This window comes from Hordeum vulgare, chromosome 2H (genome assembly GCF_904849725.1).
Source record: "Hordeum vulgare subsp. vulgare chromosome 2H, MorexV3_pseudomolecules_assembly, whole genome shotgun sequence".
NCBI classification, from domain to species: domain Eukaryota; kingdom Viridiplantae; phylum Streptophyta; class Magnoliopsida; order Poales; family Poaceae; genus Hordeum; species Hordeum vulgare.
The window spans coordinates 23,969,975-23,988,638 of record NC_058519.1 but is presented as its reverse complement, the minus strand read 5'-3'; the positions used below and the strand labels follow the sequence as shown (position 1 = coordinate 23,988,638).

The 18,664-nt window shown below is 53.3% G+C and overlaps 1 protein-coding gene across 3 annotated transcripts; it reads right to left on the bottom strand.

The window, feature by feature from the left end:
* Nucleotides 1–3,793: 3,793 nt before the first annotated feature.
* On the bottom strand, nucleotides 3,794–9,040 carry LOC123424563 (alpha-glucan phosphorylase, H isozyme-like). 3 transcript variants are annotated; one of them, XM_045108195.1, is made up of 12 exons: nucleotides 8,953–9,040; nucleotides 8,282–8,458; nucleotides 8,109–8,194; nucleotides 7,386–7,575; nucleotides 6,829–6,921; nucleotides 6,287–6,471; nucleotides 6,094–6,211; nucleotides 5,885–6,013; nucleotides 5,554–5,772; nucleotides 5,267–5,470; nucleotides 5,109–5,156; nucleotides 3,794–4,371 (listed from the first exon to the last, which is right to left on the bottom strand). In XM_045108195.1, exons 2-12 carry the CDS (start codon nucleotides 8,393–8,395, stop codon nucleotides 4,333–4,335), a joined length of 1,425 nt encoding a protein of 474 aa, XP_044964130.1. In that variant the 5' UTR covers nucleotides 8,396–8,458; nucleotides 8,953–9,040; the 3' UTR covers nucleotides 3,794–4,332. The 3 variants fall into 3 exon arrangements, with proteins under 3 accessions (XP_044964130.1, XP_044964129.1, XP_044964127.1); XM_045108194.1 differs by having other exon boundaries at nucleotides 4,237–4,371; nucleotides 5,060–5,156; XM_045108192.1 differs by lacking the exon at nucleotides 3,794–4,371 and having other exon boundaries at nucleotides 4,888–5,156.
* Between the last annotated feature and the right edge of the window lie 9,624 nt (nucleotides 9,041–18,664).

The window sequence follows — 18,664 nt, the reverse complement described above, 5'->3', positions numbered from 1 at the left end:
AGACCAATTGAAATACTCTCAAATTATTGACTCGCTTATGTACTTAGCCAGTGCTACAAGACCTGACATCTCTTTTGCTGTTAGCAAATTGAGTCGGTTTGTCTCAAAACCAGGAGATGTGCATTGGAAAGCTCTAGAAAGAGTTTTGCGTTATTTGAAAGGCACTGCAAATTATGGAATTCACTATACTGGATATCCAAAGGTGCTTGAAGGGTATAGTGATTCAAACTAGATCTCTGATGCTGATGAGATAAAGGCCACGAGCGGATATGTATTCACTCATGGAGGTGGCGCTGTTTCTTGGAAGTCTTGCAAGCAAACGATCTTAACAAGGTCAACAATGGAAGCAGAACTCACAACACTAGATACAGCTACGGTCGAAGCAGATTGGCTTCGCCGGCTCTTGAGTGACTTGCCGATTATCGAGAAACCTGTACCGGGTATCCTTATGAACTGCAACAATCAAACTGTGATCACAAAAGTGAGCAGCTCAAAGGATAATATGAAGTCATCAAGACACATTCAGAGAAGGTTAAAATCAGCGAGGAAAATGAGAACTCCGGAATTATTGCATTAGATTATATCCAAACGTCTAAAAATTTGGCAGATCCTTTTACTAAGGGTCTATCACATAATGTGATAGAAAATGCATCGAGGGAGATGGGTATGAGACCCACAATTTAAGTTGTTCAAAATGGTAACCTATTCTTTGTGATCGGAGATCCCGTGAATTAGATGTGGAAGACAAGCTGTTGGTCAACTGATAGGAAAGTATCCTTATCATTAATAATACCACTCCATGAAGATGCAATACTTTCCTAAACTGCATGGCAGGTTGATATATATCTTAATATGTTCTAAGTGGCTTATTGAAGCAGATATGTTATCCCGCAGAACATCTTTTGAAGAACATACCTATATGAGTATGATTGTTAACGTCGCAATCTATGAGAGTAGGGTGTTCTCTAGTAAACTCATGAAAGGTCTCGGAGTATGACGCATAAGCTCCACCCGCAGGGAAGTCCTACGGTAGCCTAGTATCGATCAAACCTCTGTGTGAATCTAGTTTCGTAGAAAACTTGCAGTTCAAGGCCTAGTCCACTGTTCAAGTTGCTTACTATTGTAGCGTAGAGTTCTAGGTGGAAGTTCAACTTAACAGTCTCCACTGCAGTATCGGTATATAAAACAGTGTTTTGGAACCAAAGACAAATTTTATGTGCCTCTGGGATCTGGTGGGGGATTGCTGGAATTTTATTCAATTATTTGGGCCGGCCCAATATATAATTCCTAATAAATCCTAGAGGCCCACGCAGCCCATTTGTGCAAGTCAAGAGGTGAAAATGTTTAGTCCCACATTGCTAGTTTAGTGGGAGTTGGACCTCCTTATAAGGGAGGATGTTTCCACACATGTATGAGCTTGAGAACAAGAGAGACATACACGCGCGCTCCTCCTCCGCCGCCCGCCTCGTCACAACGCGCCGCGGGTTGCGGTAATGAGCCGAGCCGAACTAAAATTTTGCCACACACGACTGGTATTTAAAAGTCCACTCGGAGAAGCTGAATGTTTTGCTAGTGGATATTGAAACCGAACGCTGCTGTCTGTTCGTTTCGTATCCCGTCGCTGGCCTCTCGCCTCCTTCTCCTGCGCCTATAAAAGACAGGTCGCTCCTCTCCATAAGAACGCATCTCTCGCCACCGGTTCCTTTCTCTGTGCTGCTGCTACGTTCTTCCTCATCCCGTCTTGCGGCGTGCACCGTTGGTCGGGACAGTAGGCCTCCGAAACTCCGTCTCTTCGAGTCAGGCTTTTGGGGAGCGCTCAGCGCGACTACTGGCTTTCATCACGGACACCGACGATTTCTTCCCGGACGACGACTACTTCCCCGACGTCGACCACCTCTCTGGTAACATGGTCAACGACAACGCCAACACCAATCCTGTTGCTGCAACTCAGTACGTACTCATGTTCTTCTTCTTTCAGTTTCTACCGCAACTTTTTGTTATAATATCTCTTCTAGATATGTACCATGTCTGCTCACCACTTCCTATAGTACCTTGTCTATATAGAACGGTTACGCATATGTTTTTTTCTAGATCATATGTGCACATGTCTTCTGTCTTTTCATCTCTATATTGCATGCCTTCTTCCGTCTTAGTTATGATGGTTAGGTTTATCTAGTGGCGGAGCCAGCTCTGTCAGCTAGCCGGGGCAAAGAACACGGCATTCCTGGCTCTCAGTATTTTGCCCCAATAAAATATTTGTTAGCTCCACCATTTCTGCTACTGTTCAAACAAGAATGCAAGGCTGAGCCCGGGCAGCTGCCCCGGGTAGCCGGGAGGTGTCTCCGCCACTGGGTTTATCCTAGCTTTTCTTTTAATAAAATCTTTTGATAAATTGCTCATATTTTCAACACGTCCATCTCACCAAACAGAAAAACCGTTCAGGCGGCAAGGTATTCGAGCGCCACAAAACCTCCTGTGTCCCTCCTTTCGCCGTAGTTTGTTGTCTCCGGTGATCGCCGGCGGGCACCATTTCCATTTTTGCGCCAACAGCAGCCGCTGGTCACCACCATGTACTGCTGCTGCTCGCCGCCACGTACCGCTACTTGCTACTGCTTGTGCTCTCGCAGCCAATGCCCACATAAAAAGAGCAAATTCCTATGCTACAATCTAAGCTCACGTTGTCCTTGCTGTGCCATGTGGTATGCATACAACAACACAGTACTGAGCAAAATAATCAGCCTGGCCCTCTCTTTGCAACCGTGCTGTGCTCGGAGCTCGGTGTGATATATATTGGCTGCCGGACTCTACATTGGTGGTTGCCATCTTGTGCTGCTCTGGTGCTCCCCTCTGCTCAAGCTCGTCGTGACCACAAGGGAACGAGGAAAAATGGCTATGATGTGTTGACCCCACACCTAGTGAGAAAAGCGAGCACCCGATGAGGATTGTGCTTCTCCTGGTCTGCCAAACATATCTAGGGTTCGGATAGACCGGGATTAGAAAGGTTAGGGTACAGATTTCAGGTATTTGGAGGTGAGGGTTCATTTATATCGACATTTACAATCCTAAGGTTTATTTCAGACTTCACTCATCCTTGCGCGTGCGAGCGTTTCAATGAAGGAGTCTTCCTATAGACATTTTTTTTCTTTCTATAAAAGGAAGAGTCAGAAAGTGTCTTTTGAAGCTCGGCCTTCATGAAGGCCGATTTTTAAATAATCTAAAATTCATTCAAATTCATATTTTCTATTTAAAAAAACAGAACAAAATACAGATATACATGAAGGAATAACACATATGTATGTAAATTTTTATGATAAAATACATCGAAACTAGGGTTGTGCATAAAAAAGGTGGTCTTTTAACACGTGATACAATTCATCCTAAAAGTACATGAATTTGTTTTGCTTGTCCAGATTGTATCTTAAGATATTTTATCCTAAACTTTTACACACATATACATTACATCCTTGTATACTTGCATATTTTTTTCAGATCTTTTTTGAAACAAGAAGATTGAATTCTTTTCTTTTTTTTTAATTAAAGGCTCGGCAAAGGCCGAGCTCCAAAAAAACCCTACTCGGTAGAGTCCTCCTATTACGAGCACACTAGTAAAAATGCCCGTGCGTTGCTACGGGTTGTTGTCCAAACCATGAATTATAACCCGTGCATTGCAACAGTTTTACGAAATTAATAATAATTAGTTTACTAATTATTGTTTACAGATTGCAAAAATTAAAAAACAACTTATCAATCAAGTTGATTAATCCTAACAAATATATGCCACTTCCAACAATTATACAGGAACTGGTCATAGGTTATTATTGGATTTGGATCAAAATAAAGTACCTTGGTTTTCTGAAAAGAAAGAAACTTCCTTCAAAGTGAAGAGTTACCTCTACAGAAGATGTTGAATGTAAGCAAACCTTTCTATAAGTCTATGCAAAACAAAATCACTGAAGTTGCGACAAAGATGCATGACGCGATTCCAAAGAAGAAATCGGAATACAAACTCATGGAACTCACAACAATGTTTGTATGCAAGGCCTCACAAGAGGTTTCCGCAATCTCACAAGACACTGGGTTTAGTCTAGACGATCTTCTTCATACTGTGTTTGGATGACATAAGCAAATGGTGATCATGCTTCGATCAGATAGTGTTGCATCACAAGCATAATTTGTAAGCAAATACTACCTCTGTTCCTCATAATGCATTGATTCCACACCAGGTTTGTAGCTCTGTTGGAATGTGTTGGTCTCATTTGTACCTTTTCATAATTGTGACTTCGGTTTACTTCTCCATGTATTCAGTGATGTCCCACATGTAAATAAGGCTATCTAGCACCAGTCTACTAATGCCATTGCCGGATTAACATTCTGAAAAATTTACAAAAAAACTAGCATTAAAATTTCTAAAAGTGGACAACTAAAGATAAAGTACAAACAAAATTTAATTTATGTCAAGTAGGTCGTATCAGAACTATAAAATGTCATTTCTGAAATGGCTGCCAAGTATATTATCAGTATCTAAGAAAGAAGAAGGAGCCTTGTACTGTGATTCGACTGAAAGACACACATTGGTGACCTTAATGTAAACAACATGTCTTGAAATAGTTCATCCAAAGGCTGCAAAAACATATGAAGAACATATCCCTCCAAAGTCAAATGGTGTTTTGTACCATTATATCATAGCCATGAAGATTTGAATCCCCGAAAACAGGGCAGTATTAAGACGTAGATTTCTAGAGTCGTTACACTGTTGTTTGTATCCTTGTGCAAAACAAAATTAAGTACAATTAAATCATGTTAACCTGATGCAATAATTCAATTTAATCAACCGAATTGCATTTACTGAGCATGAGAACTTATTATTGGAATATGTCAGAAAGGAGATTAGACACCATCAACAATAGGTTATATAGAAAATAAATGACATGTCAATTGGCATAGAAAATCTTCAAATCATGTTTCACATGAAACTTTGACTGTTACAAACGGCAACTAAATTACGCCCGAGAAAGGAAACATCAAGAAGCTACAGAGAAAATAGACCTACAATAACCACCTGAACATACAATCCCACTAACAGGAAAAAAAATCCATCTGCCTCCTACCATGACAGTGCGCGGTGTAACCTTCTGCCTCTCTTCTGCGCTCATTTCCTAACAAGATACATGAGCCAATTTCAGGACCATAATACTGAATATTTTGCATCTAATGGAGACATATTAAAGCTATAAGAATAGGGGCAATTCCAAGAAAGAAGCCAAACCTTCAACTTCTTGTATCTGTACACAGCTCCCAAAATGTTCAATAGCTGTCTCTTGTATTCATGGATGCGTTTAATTTGTATATCGAAAAGGCTGTTCGGGTCAATTGTGACTCCTGTCACATCCAATACATGCTTGGCTAGGCGCTTTTTGCTGGCCAGCTTGGCTGCTGCCCACTCAGCATGTAGTTTTTCATCATCTGCGAACTGTTAAAAAAATTCAGTTACACTGTGATAGTGTGATGGGTAATAACAAAAAGAGATGGAAGATTAGAAGCATGCACACATACTTTCCGAAGCCCAGTGAGAAGATCAAGGTTGCTTGTCCACTTATCTGTTTTTAGCCATTTCGTGACTATTTCACTCAGCTCAGGGTTGCAAAAGCGGAGCCATCTACGTGGTGTAATTCCATTAGTTTTGTTCTGGAACTTTTTAGGCCAAATAGAGAGATAATCTGCAAACAGCTCTTCTTTCAAGATGTTGCTGTGCAATTCGGCCACTCCATTCACCTGTCAGAAGAATTTAGTATAGAGGCAAAACTACTGTGTAACGGGCTGTAGAACATGATTTTTTAAAAAAAAAAAAAACAGGATGTAGAATATGGCAGTGAAATAAGAATACCGTATGCGCAGCCACAACACACAAATTCGCCATCCGCACTACTGGCTTCTGGGGATTGTTATCTAAAACCCTCATCGATTCGATCTTTCCCTCCATATCCTTCCGGGTAGAGATTACCATTTCTCTGAACTGCAAGCAAATGGCACAACTTGGTCATTTTGTGCCGTAACTGTGGTCCACCGAAATAGTAAATGCGGCTGGACACTTACCCGCTTGTCAATTTCCTCAATGATTTCCATGTGACGTGGAAGCAATTTCCTCATTACAGCCTGTGACCATTTCTCAAGAGCTTCAGGAAGAACTGTATGATTGGTGTAAGCAACCGTCCTGAACCACGAGACAGATTTGTAAGTAGACATGTAGAACTTAATAATGAAAAGTTAATATTGGTGAAAATCTCACTTATTTGTGACATCCCAGGCTTCATCCCAACCAAGTCCCTCCTCATCCATAAGCAACCTCATTAGCTCAGGGATGGCAAGAGTCGGGTGAGTGTCATTCATTTGAACAGCAACTTTGGAAGGGAACTCACTCCACTTCCCTGAAACTCTGTCAGGTTTCCTTTCCTTAAATCTGAAAATAATATCCTGAAAAAAATAATCATAGTCAGTTATGCTTGTCAAAATTTATCATGGAGGATAAAAAATAAAGATATTTAGAAAGGACGAAATAAGACTACGTTGTAACTAAAAGGATAATTCAAATGTAATGGGACTGGAAAGTCTGGTCGTGATAATAATAATAGTGATACAAGTTTTCTTAAAAAAACTTGATCTTGCACTTTTCTCATGCAAGATGGTGGAAATTTGATGCAGCGCAACAATACAGGTAGACTGTATGAATACTGTTGCAAGTATTATCTCTTAACATCATTTCTCAAACAAACACAAAAGCACAAGCTCAACATACGTGTAGCTTCTTATTATAGTAACAATTATAATTACCTGAAGGGATGCACTGCAAAGGAAATACTGTTGCTTTAATCTCAGAAGCTTTCCTTCTTCTGTAGCATCACCAGGATAGAGAACAGCACATATCTACAGGATATAAAATATATTTTAAATCATGTTAGCTAATTGCCGAAATCAGAGCGAAAAGATAAAATAGTTCTTCTGGTTTAGATATATGCACTGATAACAGATAACAGTTAGGAAGCACAAATAATTTCCAACTTATTACCTAATATGGATTAACACCTCACTTATCAGTCAGAGCTAAAAATCATGTTAAAACCACAATAGATAACCTTTTAGCGTTATTTTTCATCAAGTTGTTTGATGAGATGGTTAGAGCGTGGAAATCTATAAAAAACATGGTTATGACATAGCGCAGGTTATATTGGATGTGCTTCCTTTAAATAAAAGATAAAATTACTGGTTTTAGTATGTGATGCCATCGATCAGGAGCAGTATTCACAAAGTTAAAGGCACCCTTGATTTAATCTCGGCTAATGTATCCCATACGAGCAATTGAGTGACTCAGTTTAGAACTTGCATATCACCTGTTGTGCCCTCGAGTGAAGTTGAGCAGCTGACTCATACTGGCCATCATTGAACTGGAATAAGTTGAAATCCGCAGCAGTAGCTTTTGCATCCCAAAGGCGAAGACTGATTGCATTTTTTGTCTTGTACCCAGGAATTGGCACATCATAGGCTAAAGCGTTCAAAACTTCTCCTGCGGCCCATTTCCGCCTATCACGTAAGAAAGCAAACAAATGTATCAATTAGAGGTGCACAAAAAGGCCTTGGCATAAACACCAATAAAATGAAATATATAGCAAGTCTGTGATAATGGATCCAGTCTGATGTACAAGAACTCTGATTAAAGCATCAACAAATCTAGTTTTCCGGATACAGTCTGATGTATAATAAATCTGATTAAAGCATCACCAAATCTAGTTTTTTGAATCCAGTCTGATGTACAACAACTCTGGTTAAAGCATCACCAAATGTAGTTTCATGCATGAACATTCATTCATACACCTCAAGTTTTTTGGACCAACAAAAATTCATATTCAAAACATCTGATCAAACAAGCATGGATTACAGAGAAGATCCTAGATTTGTAAGTTAAAAGTTAAAACACAGAAATGAAATGCAGTTAAGGAAGGATCATACTTATCGTTCTGAATTTAGAAGGCATCACGTCTTAAAAAACTCAATCTCAAGCTATTAATCAATATTTTCTCACAATAGCACTTGCCCACGTGTCCATCTATGCTTACCTTCCATCTGGCGAAATCTCAACATGGCCGAAAAACCTGATTGGGTACACAACGTCATGCCTGACAATCTCCCATGGGCTAAACTTCTGAAAAATATAAAACAGCATAGCTATTAACGAGATCTAGATAAAAAAAGATTTCTGAAGAATGTTATGAGCATATAGAAATGGTACGTCAAGCCAGTCTTCAGCGATTTCTTCTTGTCCTTCCTTGGCGATGCGCTGCTTGAACAGGCCATATCGGTAACGAAGGCCATAGCCCCAAGAAGGCAAGTTCAGTGTTGCCATTGAATCCAAAAAGCAAGATGCAAGCCTGCCCAAGCCACCATTTCCGAGAGCCGCATCCCTCTCCTGAATTCAAGAGAAATTCACACCATCAGTTACTGGTGAAAAGAGGCTCCAGATGTTCTAGGATTCCAGTTTCAGATCTAAAATACTGCAGTGCTTCTCTCGTATAGTGCATATATTTTTGTTTGTTTAAAAAATGGATCAAAAAAAATCTAAGCCACCCAACCAGATACCTGAACCGCTTCTACAAAAGCCACACAAGACGTAGTACTACTACTACTACTTGGACGAGGGCGCGGAAGAGGCGGATGGAGATGATGGGGCCGTAGCGTGCGTGCAGGTCGCGGAGGAGCGGCGCAAGGTGGAAGATGGACTGCCGGAGTGTACGGATATGGCCAGATCAAAGCTACATCGGACGGATCAACGACAAAATTAACCAGGAAATTCCTCGAACCCGTGAAAAAATGGATAGAACTAATACGATTAGATTAGAGCGAGGGGAGGGGAGGGGAAAGCGAATCCGATCCAGCCGAACCGATTAGGGTCCGCATACGTACATTTTATTGATGATCTTGCCGCACGCGTCTTGCTGGAGCTGCGCGCCAGTCGCCGACGGCGCGGTCGGGTCAGCGCCGCCGCCGCCGCCGCTGCCGGTCGCGGGATCCAACCCCTGGGTGGGGCGCGAGTTGGCTTGGCTCCCCTCGGCGGCGGTCACCGACGAGAAGAAGGACGTGGACGTCATGGACGTCGCGCCCAACATGGTCAGGTTCGGCTTGGTGAAGTCCAGCGTCAGGCTCTATGGCTGCAGGACCGGGGTGGCCATCGAAACCGGCGCCACGACGGTCAAAGGGGCCGGCCTGGACGGCTCGATGGCGAGAGGGCGCGGTGGGGAAGGAGGAGGAGCGACCAGAGCTGGAGGAGGCGGCGGCGGCGGTGACTGGACGGGGCCGCGGCAGTAGCGGGCGTGGCCGGTGCGGTCGGGGATCTCGCGGAACAGCTGCTGGTGCTGCTGCTGCGGCGCCTTGGAGACGGCCTTGTCGGCGATCTCGCCGAACAGCTGATGGTGCTGCTGCTGCTGCGGCGCCTTGGAAGAGACGCCTCTTGCGGTGGTGGAGGCGAGCAGGCGGCGAGGGGGTCGGGTGGGCGGGGCGCCGTCTTCTCGGGAGAGAACGGGGGCGACGGGGTCGGGGGGTGATTGGATCGTGGGTTCGTGGGCGCCGTCTTCTCGGGAGAGAACGGGGGCGACAGGGTCGGGGGGTGATTGGATCGTGGGTTCGTGGGCGCCGTCTTCTCGGGAGAGAACGGGGGCGACGGGGTCGGGGGGTGATTGGATCGTGGGTTCGTGGGCGCCGTCTTCTCGGGAGAGAACGGGGGCGACGGGGTCGGGGGTGATTGGATCGTGGGTTCGTGGGCGCCGTCTTCTCGGGAGAGAACGGGGGCGACGGGGTCGGGGGTGATTGGATCGTGGGTTCGTGGGCGCCGTCTTCTCGGGAGAGAACGGGGGCGACGGGGTCGGGGGGTGATTGGATCGTGGGTTCGTGGGCGCCGTCTTCTCGGGAGAGAACGGGGGCGACGGGGTCGGGGGGTGATTGGATCGTGGGTTCGTGGGCGCCGTCTTCTCGGGAGAGAACGGGGGCGACGGGGTCGGGGGGTGATTGGATCGTGGGTTCGTGGGCGCCGTCTTCTCGGGAGAGAACGGGGGCGACGGGGTCGGGGGGTGATTGGATCGTGGGTTCGTGGGCGCCGTCTTCTCGGGAGAGAACGGGGGCGACGGGGTCGGGGGTGATTGGATCGTGGGTTCGTGGGCGCCGTCTTCTCGGGAGAGAACGGGGGCGACGGGGTCGGGGGTGATTGGATCGTGGGTTCGTGGGCGCCGTCTTCTCGGGAGAGAACGGGGGCGACGGGGTCGGGGGGTGATTGGATCGTGGGTTCGTGGGCGCCGTCTTCTCGGGAGAGAACGGGGGCGACGGGGTCGGGGGGTGATTGGATCGTGGGTTCGTGGGCGCCGTCTTCTCGGGAGAGAACGGGGGCGACGGGGTCGGGGGGTGATTGGATCGTGGGTTCGTGGGCGCCGTCTTCTCGGGAGAGAACGGGGGCGACGGGGTCGGGGGTGATTGGATCGTGGGTTCGTGGGTGCCGTCTTCTCGGGAGAGAACGGGGGCGACGGGGTCGGGGGGTGATTGGATCGTGGGTTCGTGGGCGCCGTCTTCTCGGGAGAGAACGGGGGCGACGGGGTCGGGGGTGATTGGATCGTGGGTTCGTGGGCGCCGTCTTCTCGGGAGAGAACGGGGGCGACGGGGTCGGGGGGTGATTGGATCGTGGGTTCGTGGGCGCCGTCTTCTCGGGAGAGAACGGGGGCGACGGGGTCGGGGGTGATTGGAACGTGGGTTCGTGGGCGCCGTCTTCTCGGGAGAGAACGGGGGCGACGGGGTCGGGGGTGATTGGAACGTGGGTTCGTGGGCGCCGTCTTCTCGGGAGAGAACGGGGGCGACGGGGTCGGGGGTGATTGGACCGTGGGTTCGTGGGCGCCGTCTTCTCGGGAGAGAACGGGGGCGACGGGGTCGGGGGTGATTGGACCGTGGGTTCGTGGGCGCCGTCTTCTCGGGAGAGAACGGGGGCGACGGGGTCGGGGGTGATTGGACCGTGGGTTCGTGGGCGCCGTCTTCTCGGGAGAGAACGGGGGCGACGGGGTCGGGGGTGATTGGACCGTGGGTTCGTGGGCGCCGTCTTCTCGGGAGAGAACGGGGGCGACGGGGTCGGGGGTGATTGGACCGTGGGTTCGTGGGCGCCGTCTTCTCGGGAGAGAACGGGGGCGACGGGGTCGGGGGTGATTGGACCGTGGGTTCGTGGGCGCCGTCTTCTCGGGAGAGAACGGGGGCGACGGGGTCGGGGGTGATTGGACCGTGGGTTCGTGGGCGCCGTCTTCTCGGGAGAGAACGGGGGCGACGGGGTCGGGGGTGATTGGACCGTGGGTTCGTGGGCGCCGTCTTCTCGGGAGAGAACGGGGGCGACGGGGTCGGGGGTGATTGGACCGTGGGTTCGTGGGCGCCGTCTTCTCGGGAGAGAACGGGGGCGACGGGGTCGGGGGTGATTGGACCGTGGGTTCGTGGACGCCGTCTTCTCGGGAGAGAACGGGGGCGACGGGGTCGGGGGTGATTGGACCGTGGGTTCGTGGGCGCCGTCTTCTCGGGAGAGAACGGGGGCGACGGGGTCGGGGGTGATTGGACCGTGGGTTCGTGGGCGCCGTCTTCTCGGGAGAGAACGGGGGCGACGGGGTCGGGGGTGATTGGACCGTGGGTTCGTGGGCGCCGTCTTCTCGGGAGAGAACGGGGGCGACGGGGTCGGGGGTGATTGGACCGTGGGTTCGTGGGCGCCGTCTTCTCGGGAGAGAACGGGGGCGACGGGGTCGGGGGTGATTGGACCGTGGGTTCGTGGGCGCCGTCTTCTCGGGAGAGAACGGGGGCGACGGGGTCGGGGGTGATTGGACCGTGGGTTCGTGGGCGCCGTCTTCTCGGGAGAGAACGGGGGCGACGGGGTCGGGGGTGATTGGACCGTGGGTTCGTGGACGCCGTCTTCTCGGGAGAGAACGGGGGCGACGGGGTCGGGGGGTGATTGGACCGTGGGTTCGTGGGCGCCGTCTTCTCGGGAGAGAACGGGGGCGACGGGGTCGGGGGTGATTGGACCGTGGGTTCGTGGGCGCCGTCTTCTCGGGAGAGAACGGGGGCGACGGGGTCGGGGGGTGATTGGACCGTGGGTTCGTGGGCGCCGTCTTCTCGGGAGAGAACGGGGGCGACGGGGTCGGGGGTGATTGGACCGTGGGTTCGTGGGCGCCGTCTTCTCGGGAGAGAACGGGGGCGACGGGGTCGGGGGTGATTGGACCGTGGGTTCGTGGGCGCCGTCTTCTCGGGAGAGAACGGGGGCGACGGGGTCGGGGGTGATTGGACCGTGGGTTCGTGGGCGCCGTCTTCTCGGGAGAGAACGGGGGCGACGGGGTCGGGGGTGATTGGACCGTGGGTTCGTGGGCGCCGTCTTCTCGGGAGAGAACGGGGGCGACGGGGTCGGGGGTGATTGGACCGTGGGTTCGTGGGCGCCGTCTTCTCGGGAGAGAACGGGGGCGACGGGGTCGGGGGTGATTGGACCGTGGGTTCGTGGGCGCCGTCTTCTCGGGAGAGAACGGGGGCGACGGGGTCGGGGGTGATTGGACCGTGGGTTCGTGGGCGCCGTCTTCTCGGGAGAGAACGGGGGCGACGGGGTCGGGGGTGATTGGACCGTGGGTTCGTGGGCGCCGTCTTCTCGGGAGAGAACGGGGGCGACGGGGTCGGGGGTGATTGGACCGTGGGTTCGTGGGCGCCGTCTTCTCGGGAGAGAACGGGGGCGACGGGGTCGGGGGTGATTGGACCGTGGGTTCGTGGGCGCCGTCTTCTCGGGAGAGAACGGGGGCGACGGGGTCGGGGGTGATTGGACCGTGGGTTCGTGGGCGCCGTCTTCTCGGGAGAGAACGGGGGCGACGGGGTCGGGGGTGATTGGACCGTGGGTTCGTGGGCGCCGTCTTCTCGGGAGAGAACGGGGGCGACGGGGTCGGGGGTGATTGGACCGTGGGTTCGTGGGCGCCGTCTTCTCGGGAGAGAACGGGGGCGACGGGGTCGGGGGTGATTGGACCGTGGGTTCGTGGGCGCCGTCTTCTCGGGAGAGAACGGGGGCGACGGGGTCGGGGGTGATTGGACCGTGGGTTCGTGGGCGCCGTCTTCTCGGGAGAGAACGGGGGCGACGGGGTCGGGGGTGATTGGACCGTGGGTTCGTGGGCGCCGTCTTCTCGGGAGAGAACGGGGGCGACGGGGTCGGGGGTGATTGGACCGTGGGTTCGTGGGCGCCGTCTTCTCGGGAGAGAACGGGGGCGACGGGGTCGGGGGTGATTGGACCGTGGGTTCGTGGGCGCCGTCTTCTCGGGAGAGAACGGGGGCGACGGGGTCGGGGGTGATTGGACCGTGGGTTCGTGGGCGCCGTCTTCTCGGGAGAGAACGGGGGCGACGGGGTCGGGGGTGATTGGACCGTGGGTTCGTGGGCGCCGTCTTCTCGGGAGAGAACGGGGGCGACGGGGTCGGGGGTGATTGGACCGTGGGTTCGTGGGCGCCGTCTTCTCGGGAGAGAACGGGGGCGACGGGGTCGGGGGTGATTGGACCGTGGGTTCGTGGGCGCCGTCTTCTCGGGAGAGAACGGGGGCGACGGGGTCGGGGGTGATTGGACCGTGGGTTCGTGGGCGCCGTCTTCTCGGGAGAGAACGGGGGCGACGGGGTCGGGGGTGATTGGACCGTGGGTTCGTGGGCGCCGTCTTCTCGGGAGAGAACGGGGGCGACGGGGTCGGGGGTGATTGGACCGTGGGTTCGTGGGCGCCGTCTTCTCGGGAGAGAACGGGGGCGACGGGGTCGGGGGTGATTGGACCGTGGGTTCGTGGGCGCCGTCTTCTCGGGAGAGAACGGGGGCGACGGGGTCGGGGGTGATTGGACCGTGGGTTCGTGGGCGCCGTCTTCTCGGGAGAGAACGGGGGCGACGGGGTCGGGGGTGATTGGACCGTGGGTTCGTGGGCGCCGTCTTCTCGGGAGAGAACGGGGGCGACGGGGTCGGGGGTGATTGGACCGTGGGTTCGTGGGCGCCGTCTTCTCGGGAGAGAACGGGGGCGACGGGGTCGGGGGTGATTGGACCGTGGGTTCGTGGGCGCCGTCTTCTCGGGAGAGAACGGGGGCGACGGGGTCGGGGGTGATTGGACCGTGGGTTCGTGGCCGCCGTCTTCTCGGGAGAGAACGGGGGCGACGGGGTCGGGGGGTGATTGGATCGTGGGTTCGTGGGCGCCGTCTTCTCGGGAGAGAACGGGGGCGACGGGGTCGGGGGTGATTGGATCGTGGGTTCGTGGGCGCCGTCTTCTCGGGAGAGAACGGGGGCGACGGGGTCGGGGGGTGATTGGATCGTGGGTTCGTGGGCGCCGTCTTCTCGGGAGAGAACGGGGGCGACGGGGTCGGGGGTGATTGGACCGTGGGTTCGTGGGCGCCGTCTTCTCGGGAGAGAACGGGGGCGACGGGGTCGGGGGTGATTGGACCGTGGGTTCGTGGGCGCCGTCTTCTCGGGAGAGAACGGGGGCGACGGGGTCGGGGGTGATTGGACCGTGGGTTCGTGGGCGCCGTCTTCTCGGGAGAGAACGGGGGCGACGGGGTCGGGGGTGATTGGACCGTGGGTTCGTGGGCGCCGTCTTCTCGGGAGAGAACGGGGGCGACGGGGTCGGGGGTGATTGGACCGTGGGTTCGTGGGCGCCGTCTTCTCGGGAGAGAACGGGGGCGACGGGGTCGGGGGTGATTGGACCGTGGGTTCGTGGGCGCCGTCTTCTCGGGAGAGAACGGGGGCGACGGGGTCGGGGGTGATTGGACCGTGGGTTCGTGGGCGCCGTCTTCTCGGGAGAGAACGGGGGCGACGGGGTCGGGGGTGATTGGACCGTGGGTTCGTGGGCGCCGTCTTCTCGGGAGAGAACGGGGGCGACGGGGTCGGGGGTGATTGGACCGTGGGTTCGTGGGCGCCGTCTTCTCGGGAGAGAACGGGGGCGACGGGGTCGGGGGTGATTGGACCGTGGGTTCGTGGGCGCCGTCTTCTCGGGAGAGAACGGGGGCGACGGGGTCGGGGGTGATTGGACCGTGGGTTCGTGGGCGCCGTCTTCTCGGGAGAGAACGGGGGCGACGGGGTCGGGGGTGATTGGACCGTGGGTTCGTGGGCGCCGTCTTCTCGGGAGAGAACGGGGGCGACGGGGTCGGGGGTGATTGGACCGTGGGTTCGTGGGCGCCGTCTTCTCGGGAGAGAACGGGGGCGACGGGGTCGGGGGTGATTGGACCGTGGGTTCGTGGGCGCCGTCTTCTCGGGAGAGAACGGGGGCGACGGGGTCGGGGGTGATTGGACCGTGGGTTCGTGGGCGCCGTCTTCTCGGGAGAGAACGGGGGCGACGGGGTCGGGGGTGATTGGACCGTGGGTTCGTGGGCGCCGTCTTCTCGGGAGAGAACGGGGGCGACGGGGTCGGGGGTGATTGGACCGTGGGTTCGTGGGCGCCGTCTTCTCGGGAGAGAACGGGGGCGACGGGGTCGGGGGTGATTGGACCGTGGGTTCGTGGGCGCCGTCTTCTCGGGAGAGAACGGGGGCGACGGGGTCGGGGGTGATTGGACCGTGGGTTCGTGGGCGCCGTCTTCTCGGGAGAGAACGGGGGCGACGGGGTCGGGGGTGATTGGACCGTGGGTTCGTGGGCGCCGTCTTCTCGGGAGAGAACGGGGGCGACGGGGTCGGGGGTGATTGGACCGTGGGTTCGTGGGCGCCGTCTTCTCGGGAGAGAACGGGGGCGACGGGGTCGGGGGTGATTGGACCGTGGGTTCGTGGGCGCCGTCTTCTCGGGAGAGAACGGGGGCGACGGGGTCGGGGGTGATTGGATCGGTGGTTCGTGGGCGCCGTCTTCTCGGGAGAGAACGGGGGCGACGGGGTCGGGGGTGATTGGATCGTGGGTTCGTGGGCGCCGTCTTCTCGGGAGAGAACGGGGGCGACGGGGTCGGGGGTGATTGGAACGTGGGTTCGTGGGCGCCGTCTTCTCGGGAGAGAACGGGGGCGACGGGGTCGGGGGTGATTGGACCGTGGGTTCGTGGGCGCCGTCTTCTCGGGAGAGAACGGGGGCGACGGGGTCGGGGGTGATTGGATCGTGGGTTCGTGGGCGCCGTCTTCTCGGGAGAGAACGGGGGCGACGGGGTCGGGGGTGATTGGATCGTGGGTTCGTGGGCGCCGTCTTCTCGGGAGAGAACGGGGGCGACGGGGTCGGGGGTGATTGGATCGTGGGTTCGTGGGCGCCGTCTTCTCGGGAGAGAACGGGGGCGACGGGGTCGGGGGTGATTGGATCGTGGGTTCGTGGGCGCCGTCTTCTCGGGAGAGAACGGGGGCGACGGGGTCGGGGGTGATTGGATCGTGGGTTCGTGGGCGCCGTCTTCTCGGGAGAGAACGGGGGCGACGGGGTCGGGGGTGATTGGATCGTGGGTTCGTGGGCGCCGTCTTCTCGGGAGAGAACGGGGGCGACGGGGTCGGGGGTGATTGGATCGTGGGTTCGTGGGCGCCGTCTTCTCGGGAGAGAACGGGGGCGACGGGGTCGGGGGTGATTGGATCGTGGGTTCGTGGGCGCCGTCTTCTCGGGAGAGAACGGGGGCGACGGGGTCGGGGGTGATTGGATCGTGGGTTCGTGGGCGCCGTCTTCTCGGGAGAGAACGGGGGCGACGGGGTCGGGGGTGATTGGATCGTGGGTTCGTGGGCGCCGTCTTCTCGGGAGAGAACGGGGGCGACGGGGTCGGGGGTGATTGGATCGTGGGTTCGTGGGCGCCGTCTTCTCGGGAGAGAACGGGGGCGACGGGGTCGGGGGTGATTGGATCGTGGGTTCGTGGGCGCCGTCTTCTCGGGAGAGAACGGGGGCGACGGGGTCGGGGGTGATTGGATCGTGGGTTCGTGGGCGCCGTCTTCTCGGGAGAGAACGGGGGCGACGGGGTCGGGGGTGATTGGATCGTGGGTTCGTGGGCGCCGTCTTCTCGGGAGAGAACGGGGGCGACGGGGTCGGGGGTGATTGGATCGTGGGTTTGTGGGCTTGTGGTTGGAAAAGGTACCGGTAGATCGGGAGGTGGGGTCTCTTGCCGATTTTTTGTTTACGTGGGAGGTGGGATCGCTGGGAGGTTGAAGCATCCAGCTGGCTGAACCATCACGACGTTCGATCCTGCTTTAATAGTAGAGATCTAGGATATGAACGACGGCAACTTCCATGCATGCACGTCTATACGTCACGTACGCGTCTTCCTTTTCTTTCCTCACTCCACTTTTTATTCTAGGTTTGTCTAGAGCACATATATATGTGTCTTACTTTTTTTTTTGCATCGATATATGTGTCTTACTTATGGCGGGCACTAGGCGCCATCCGGATGTATACTACTTCCTCCGTTTCAGTTTATAAGTCCTGCACGTGTATCTACGTCGTTAATTTGATCAACTTAATGAGACACATATATTACAAAAATTATATCATTAAAAACTTTAGATGTTTTATTTTTTAATGATATAATTTTTATGTTAAATGATATACTTTATATAAGTCAAAATGACGACCTACGTACATGTGCATGTTTTATAAACTGTGACGGAGGGAGTACACAAAATCAACCGCCTTATGAGCCGTGCGATTGAATCGATCAAAACATCCTGAGCAGTTTGATCTTCCATCGCCTGGGTGTTGAACACAACACATGGATGACTGCTTTGACTCGACGCATTGTTATTACAGTAGTAGTATTAGTACTAACTATGATGGTTGGGTCCTACCTAACTTTTGCAGTGGAAGTCACAGACATGCTTATATGGATCCTTTAGAAAGATGTGAATAGGAAAAAAAACTGCATTGGCTTTGCAGTAAAAATACATAATCTATTGAAAAAAGAGACTATACAAGTACTCCACAGAAACAATTTAATCTTTTGTGAAAAACGAGCTAGACTGCTAGCTGTAATAGAAAAGTGATTTTTGATTTGTTTTCTGAAACCATTATTTGCAGCTGCTAATTTTGTAACCTGGTGGTCTGGTTTCCGGGCAACAAAGAGTAAAACAGCCACGTCCATCCTTGCATCTTCCAACGTCCGGTAAACAGTGACAGTCGGCCTTGCAGCATTGCACATGGTGACGAGTACCGTCGGAGCTGGGACGATGGCCACATGGCGACTAAGAGCATGTACAATGACAAATGGATACAGATGCTCCACAATAAAATGTAGTTTTAGACATTCATATTGAGTTTTTCTTTACAATGCAAGCTGTCATCAGGATGCCTCATCATAAAATAAAAAATACAAACTCTAATGCACATGCATTTCTACTTTCTACTCTAACTTTTTCGGCGTTTTACATCGGACCACACCTTTTTTCTTCAAGCATCCGCTTTCTATAAAGGATCCCGCTTCCTTATCTGAACCTACTCTTTTAATATCTGATCTTACATGATAAATTGGACATCACCTTGAAGCTATGTATTGTACATGCCCTAAAACGACGGATGCATGCGTGCAGTAAGCATCCGGCTGATCAGAATCGTTTCCCCTTACTTATTGCATATCTAAATAATACAAGCAAGTACAGAAAGGTAAAGAAGAAATAGAAAGAAAATACCCACATGAAATCTTCATGTAAAATCAATGATATAAGAGTTAGACACGCTTTAGCAAAACTGCTTTC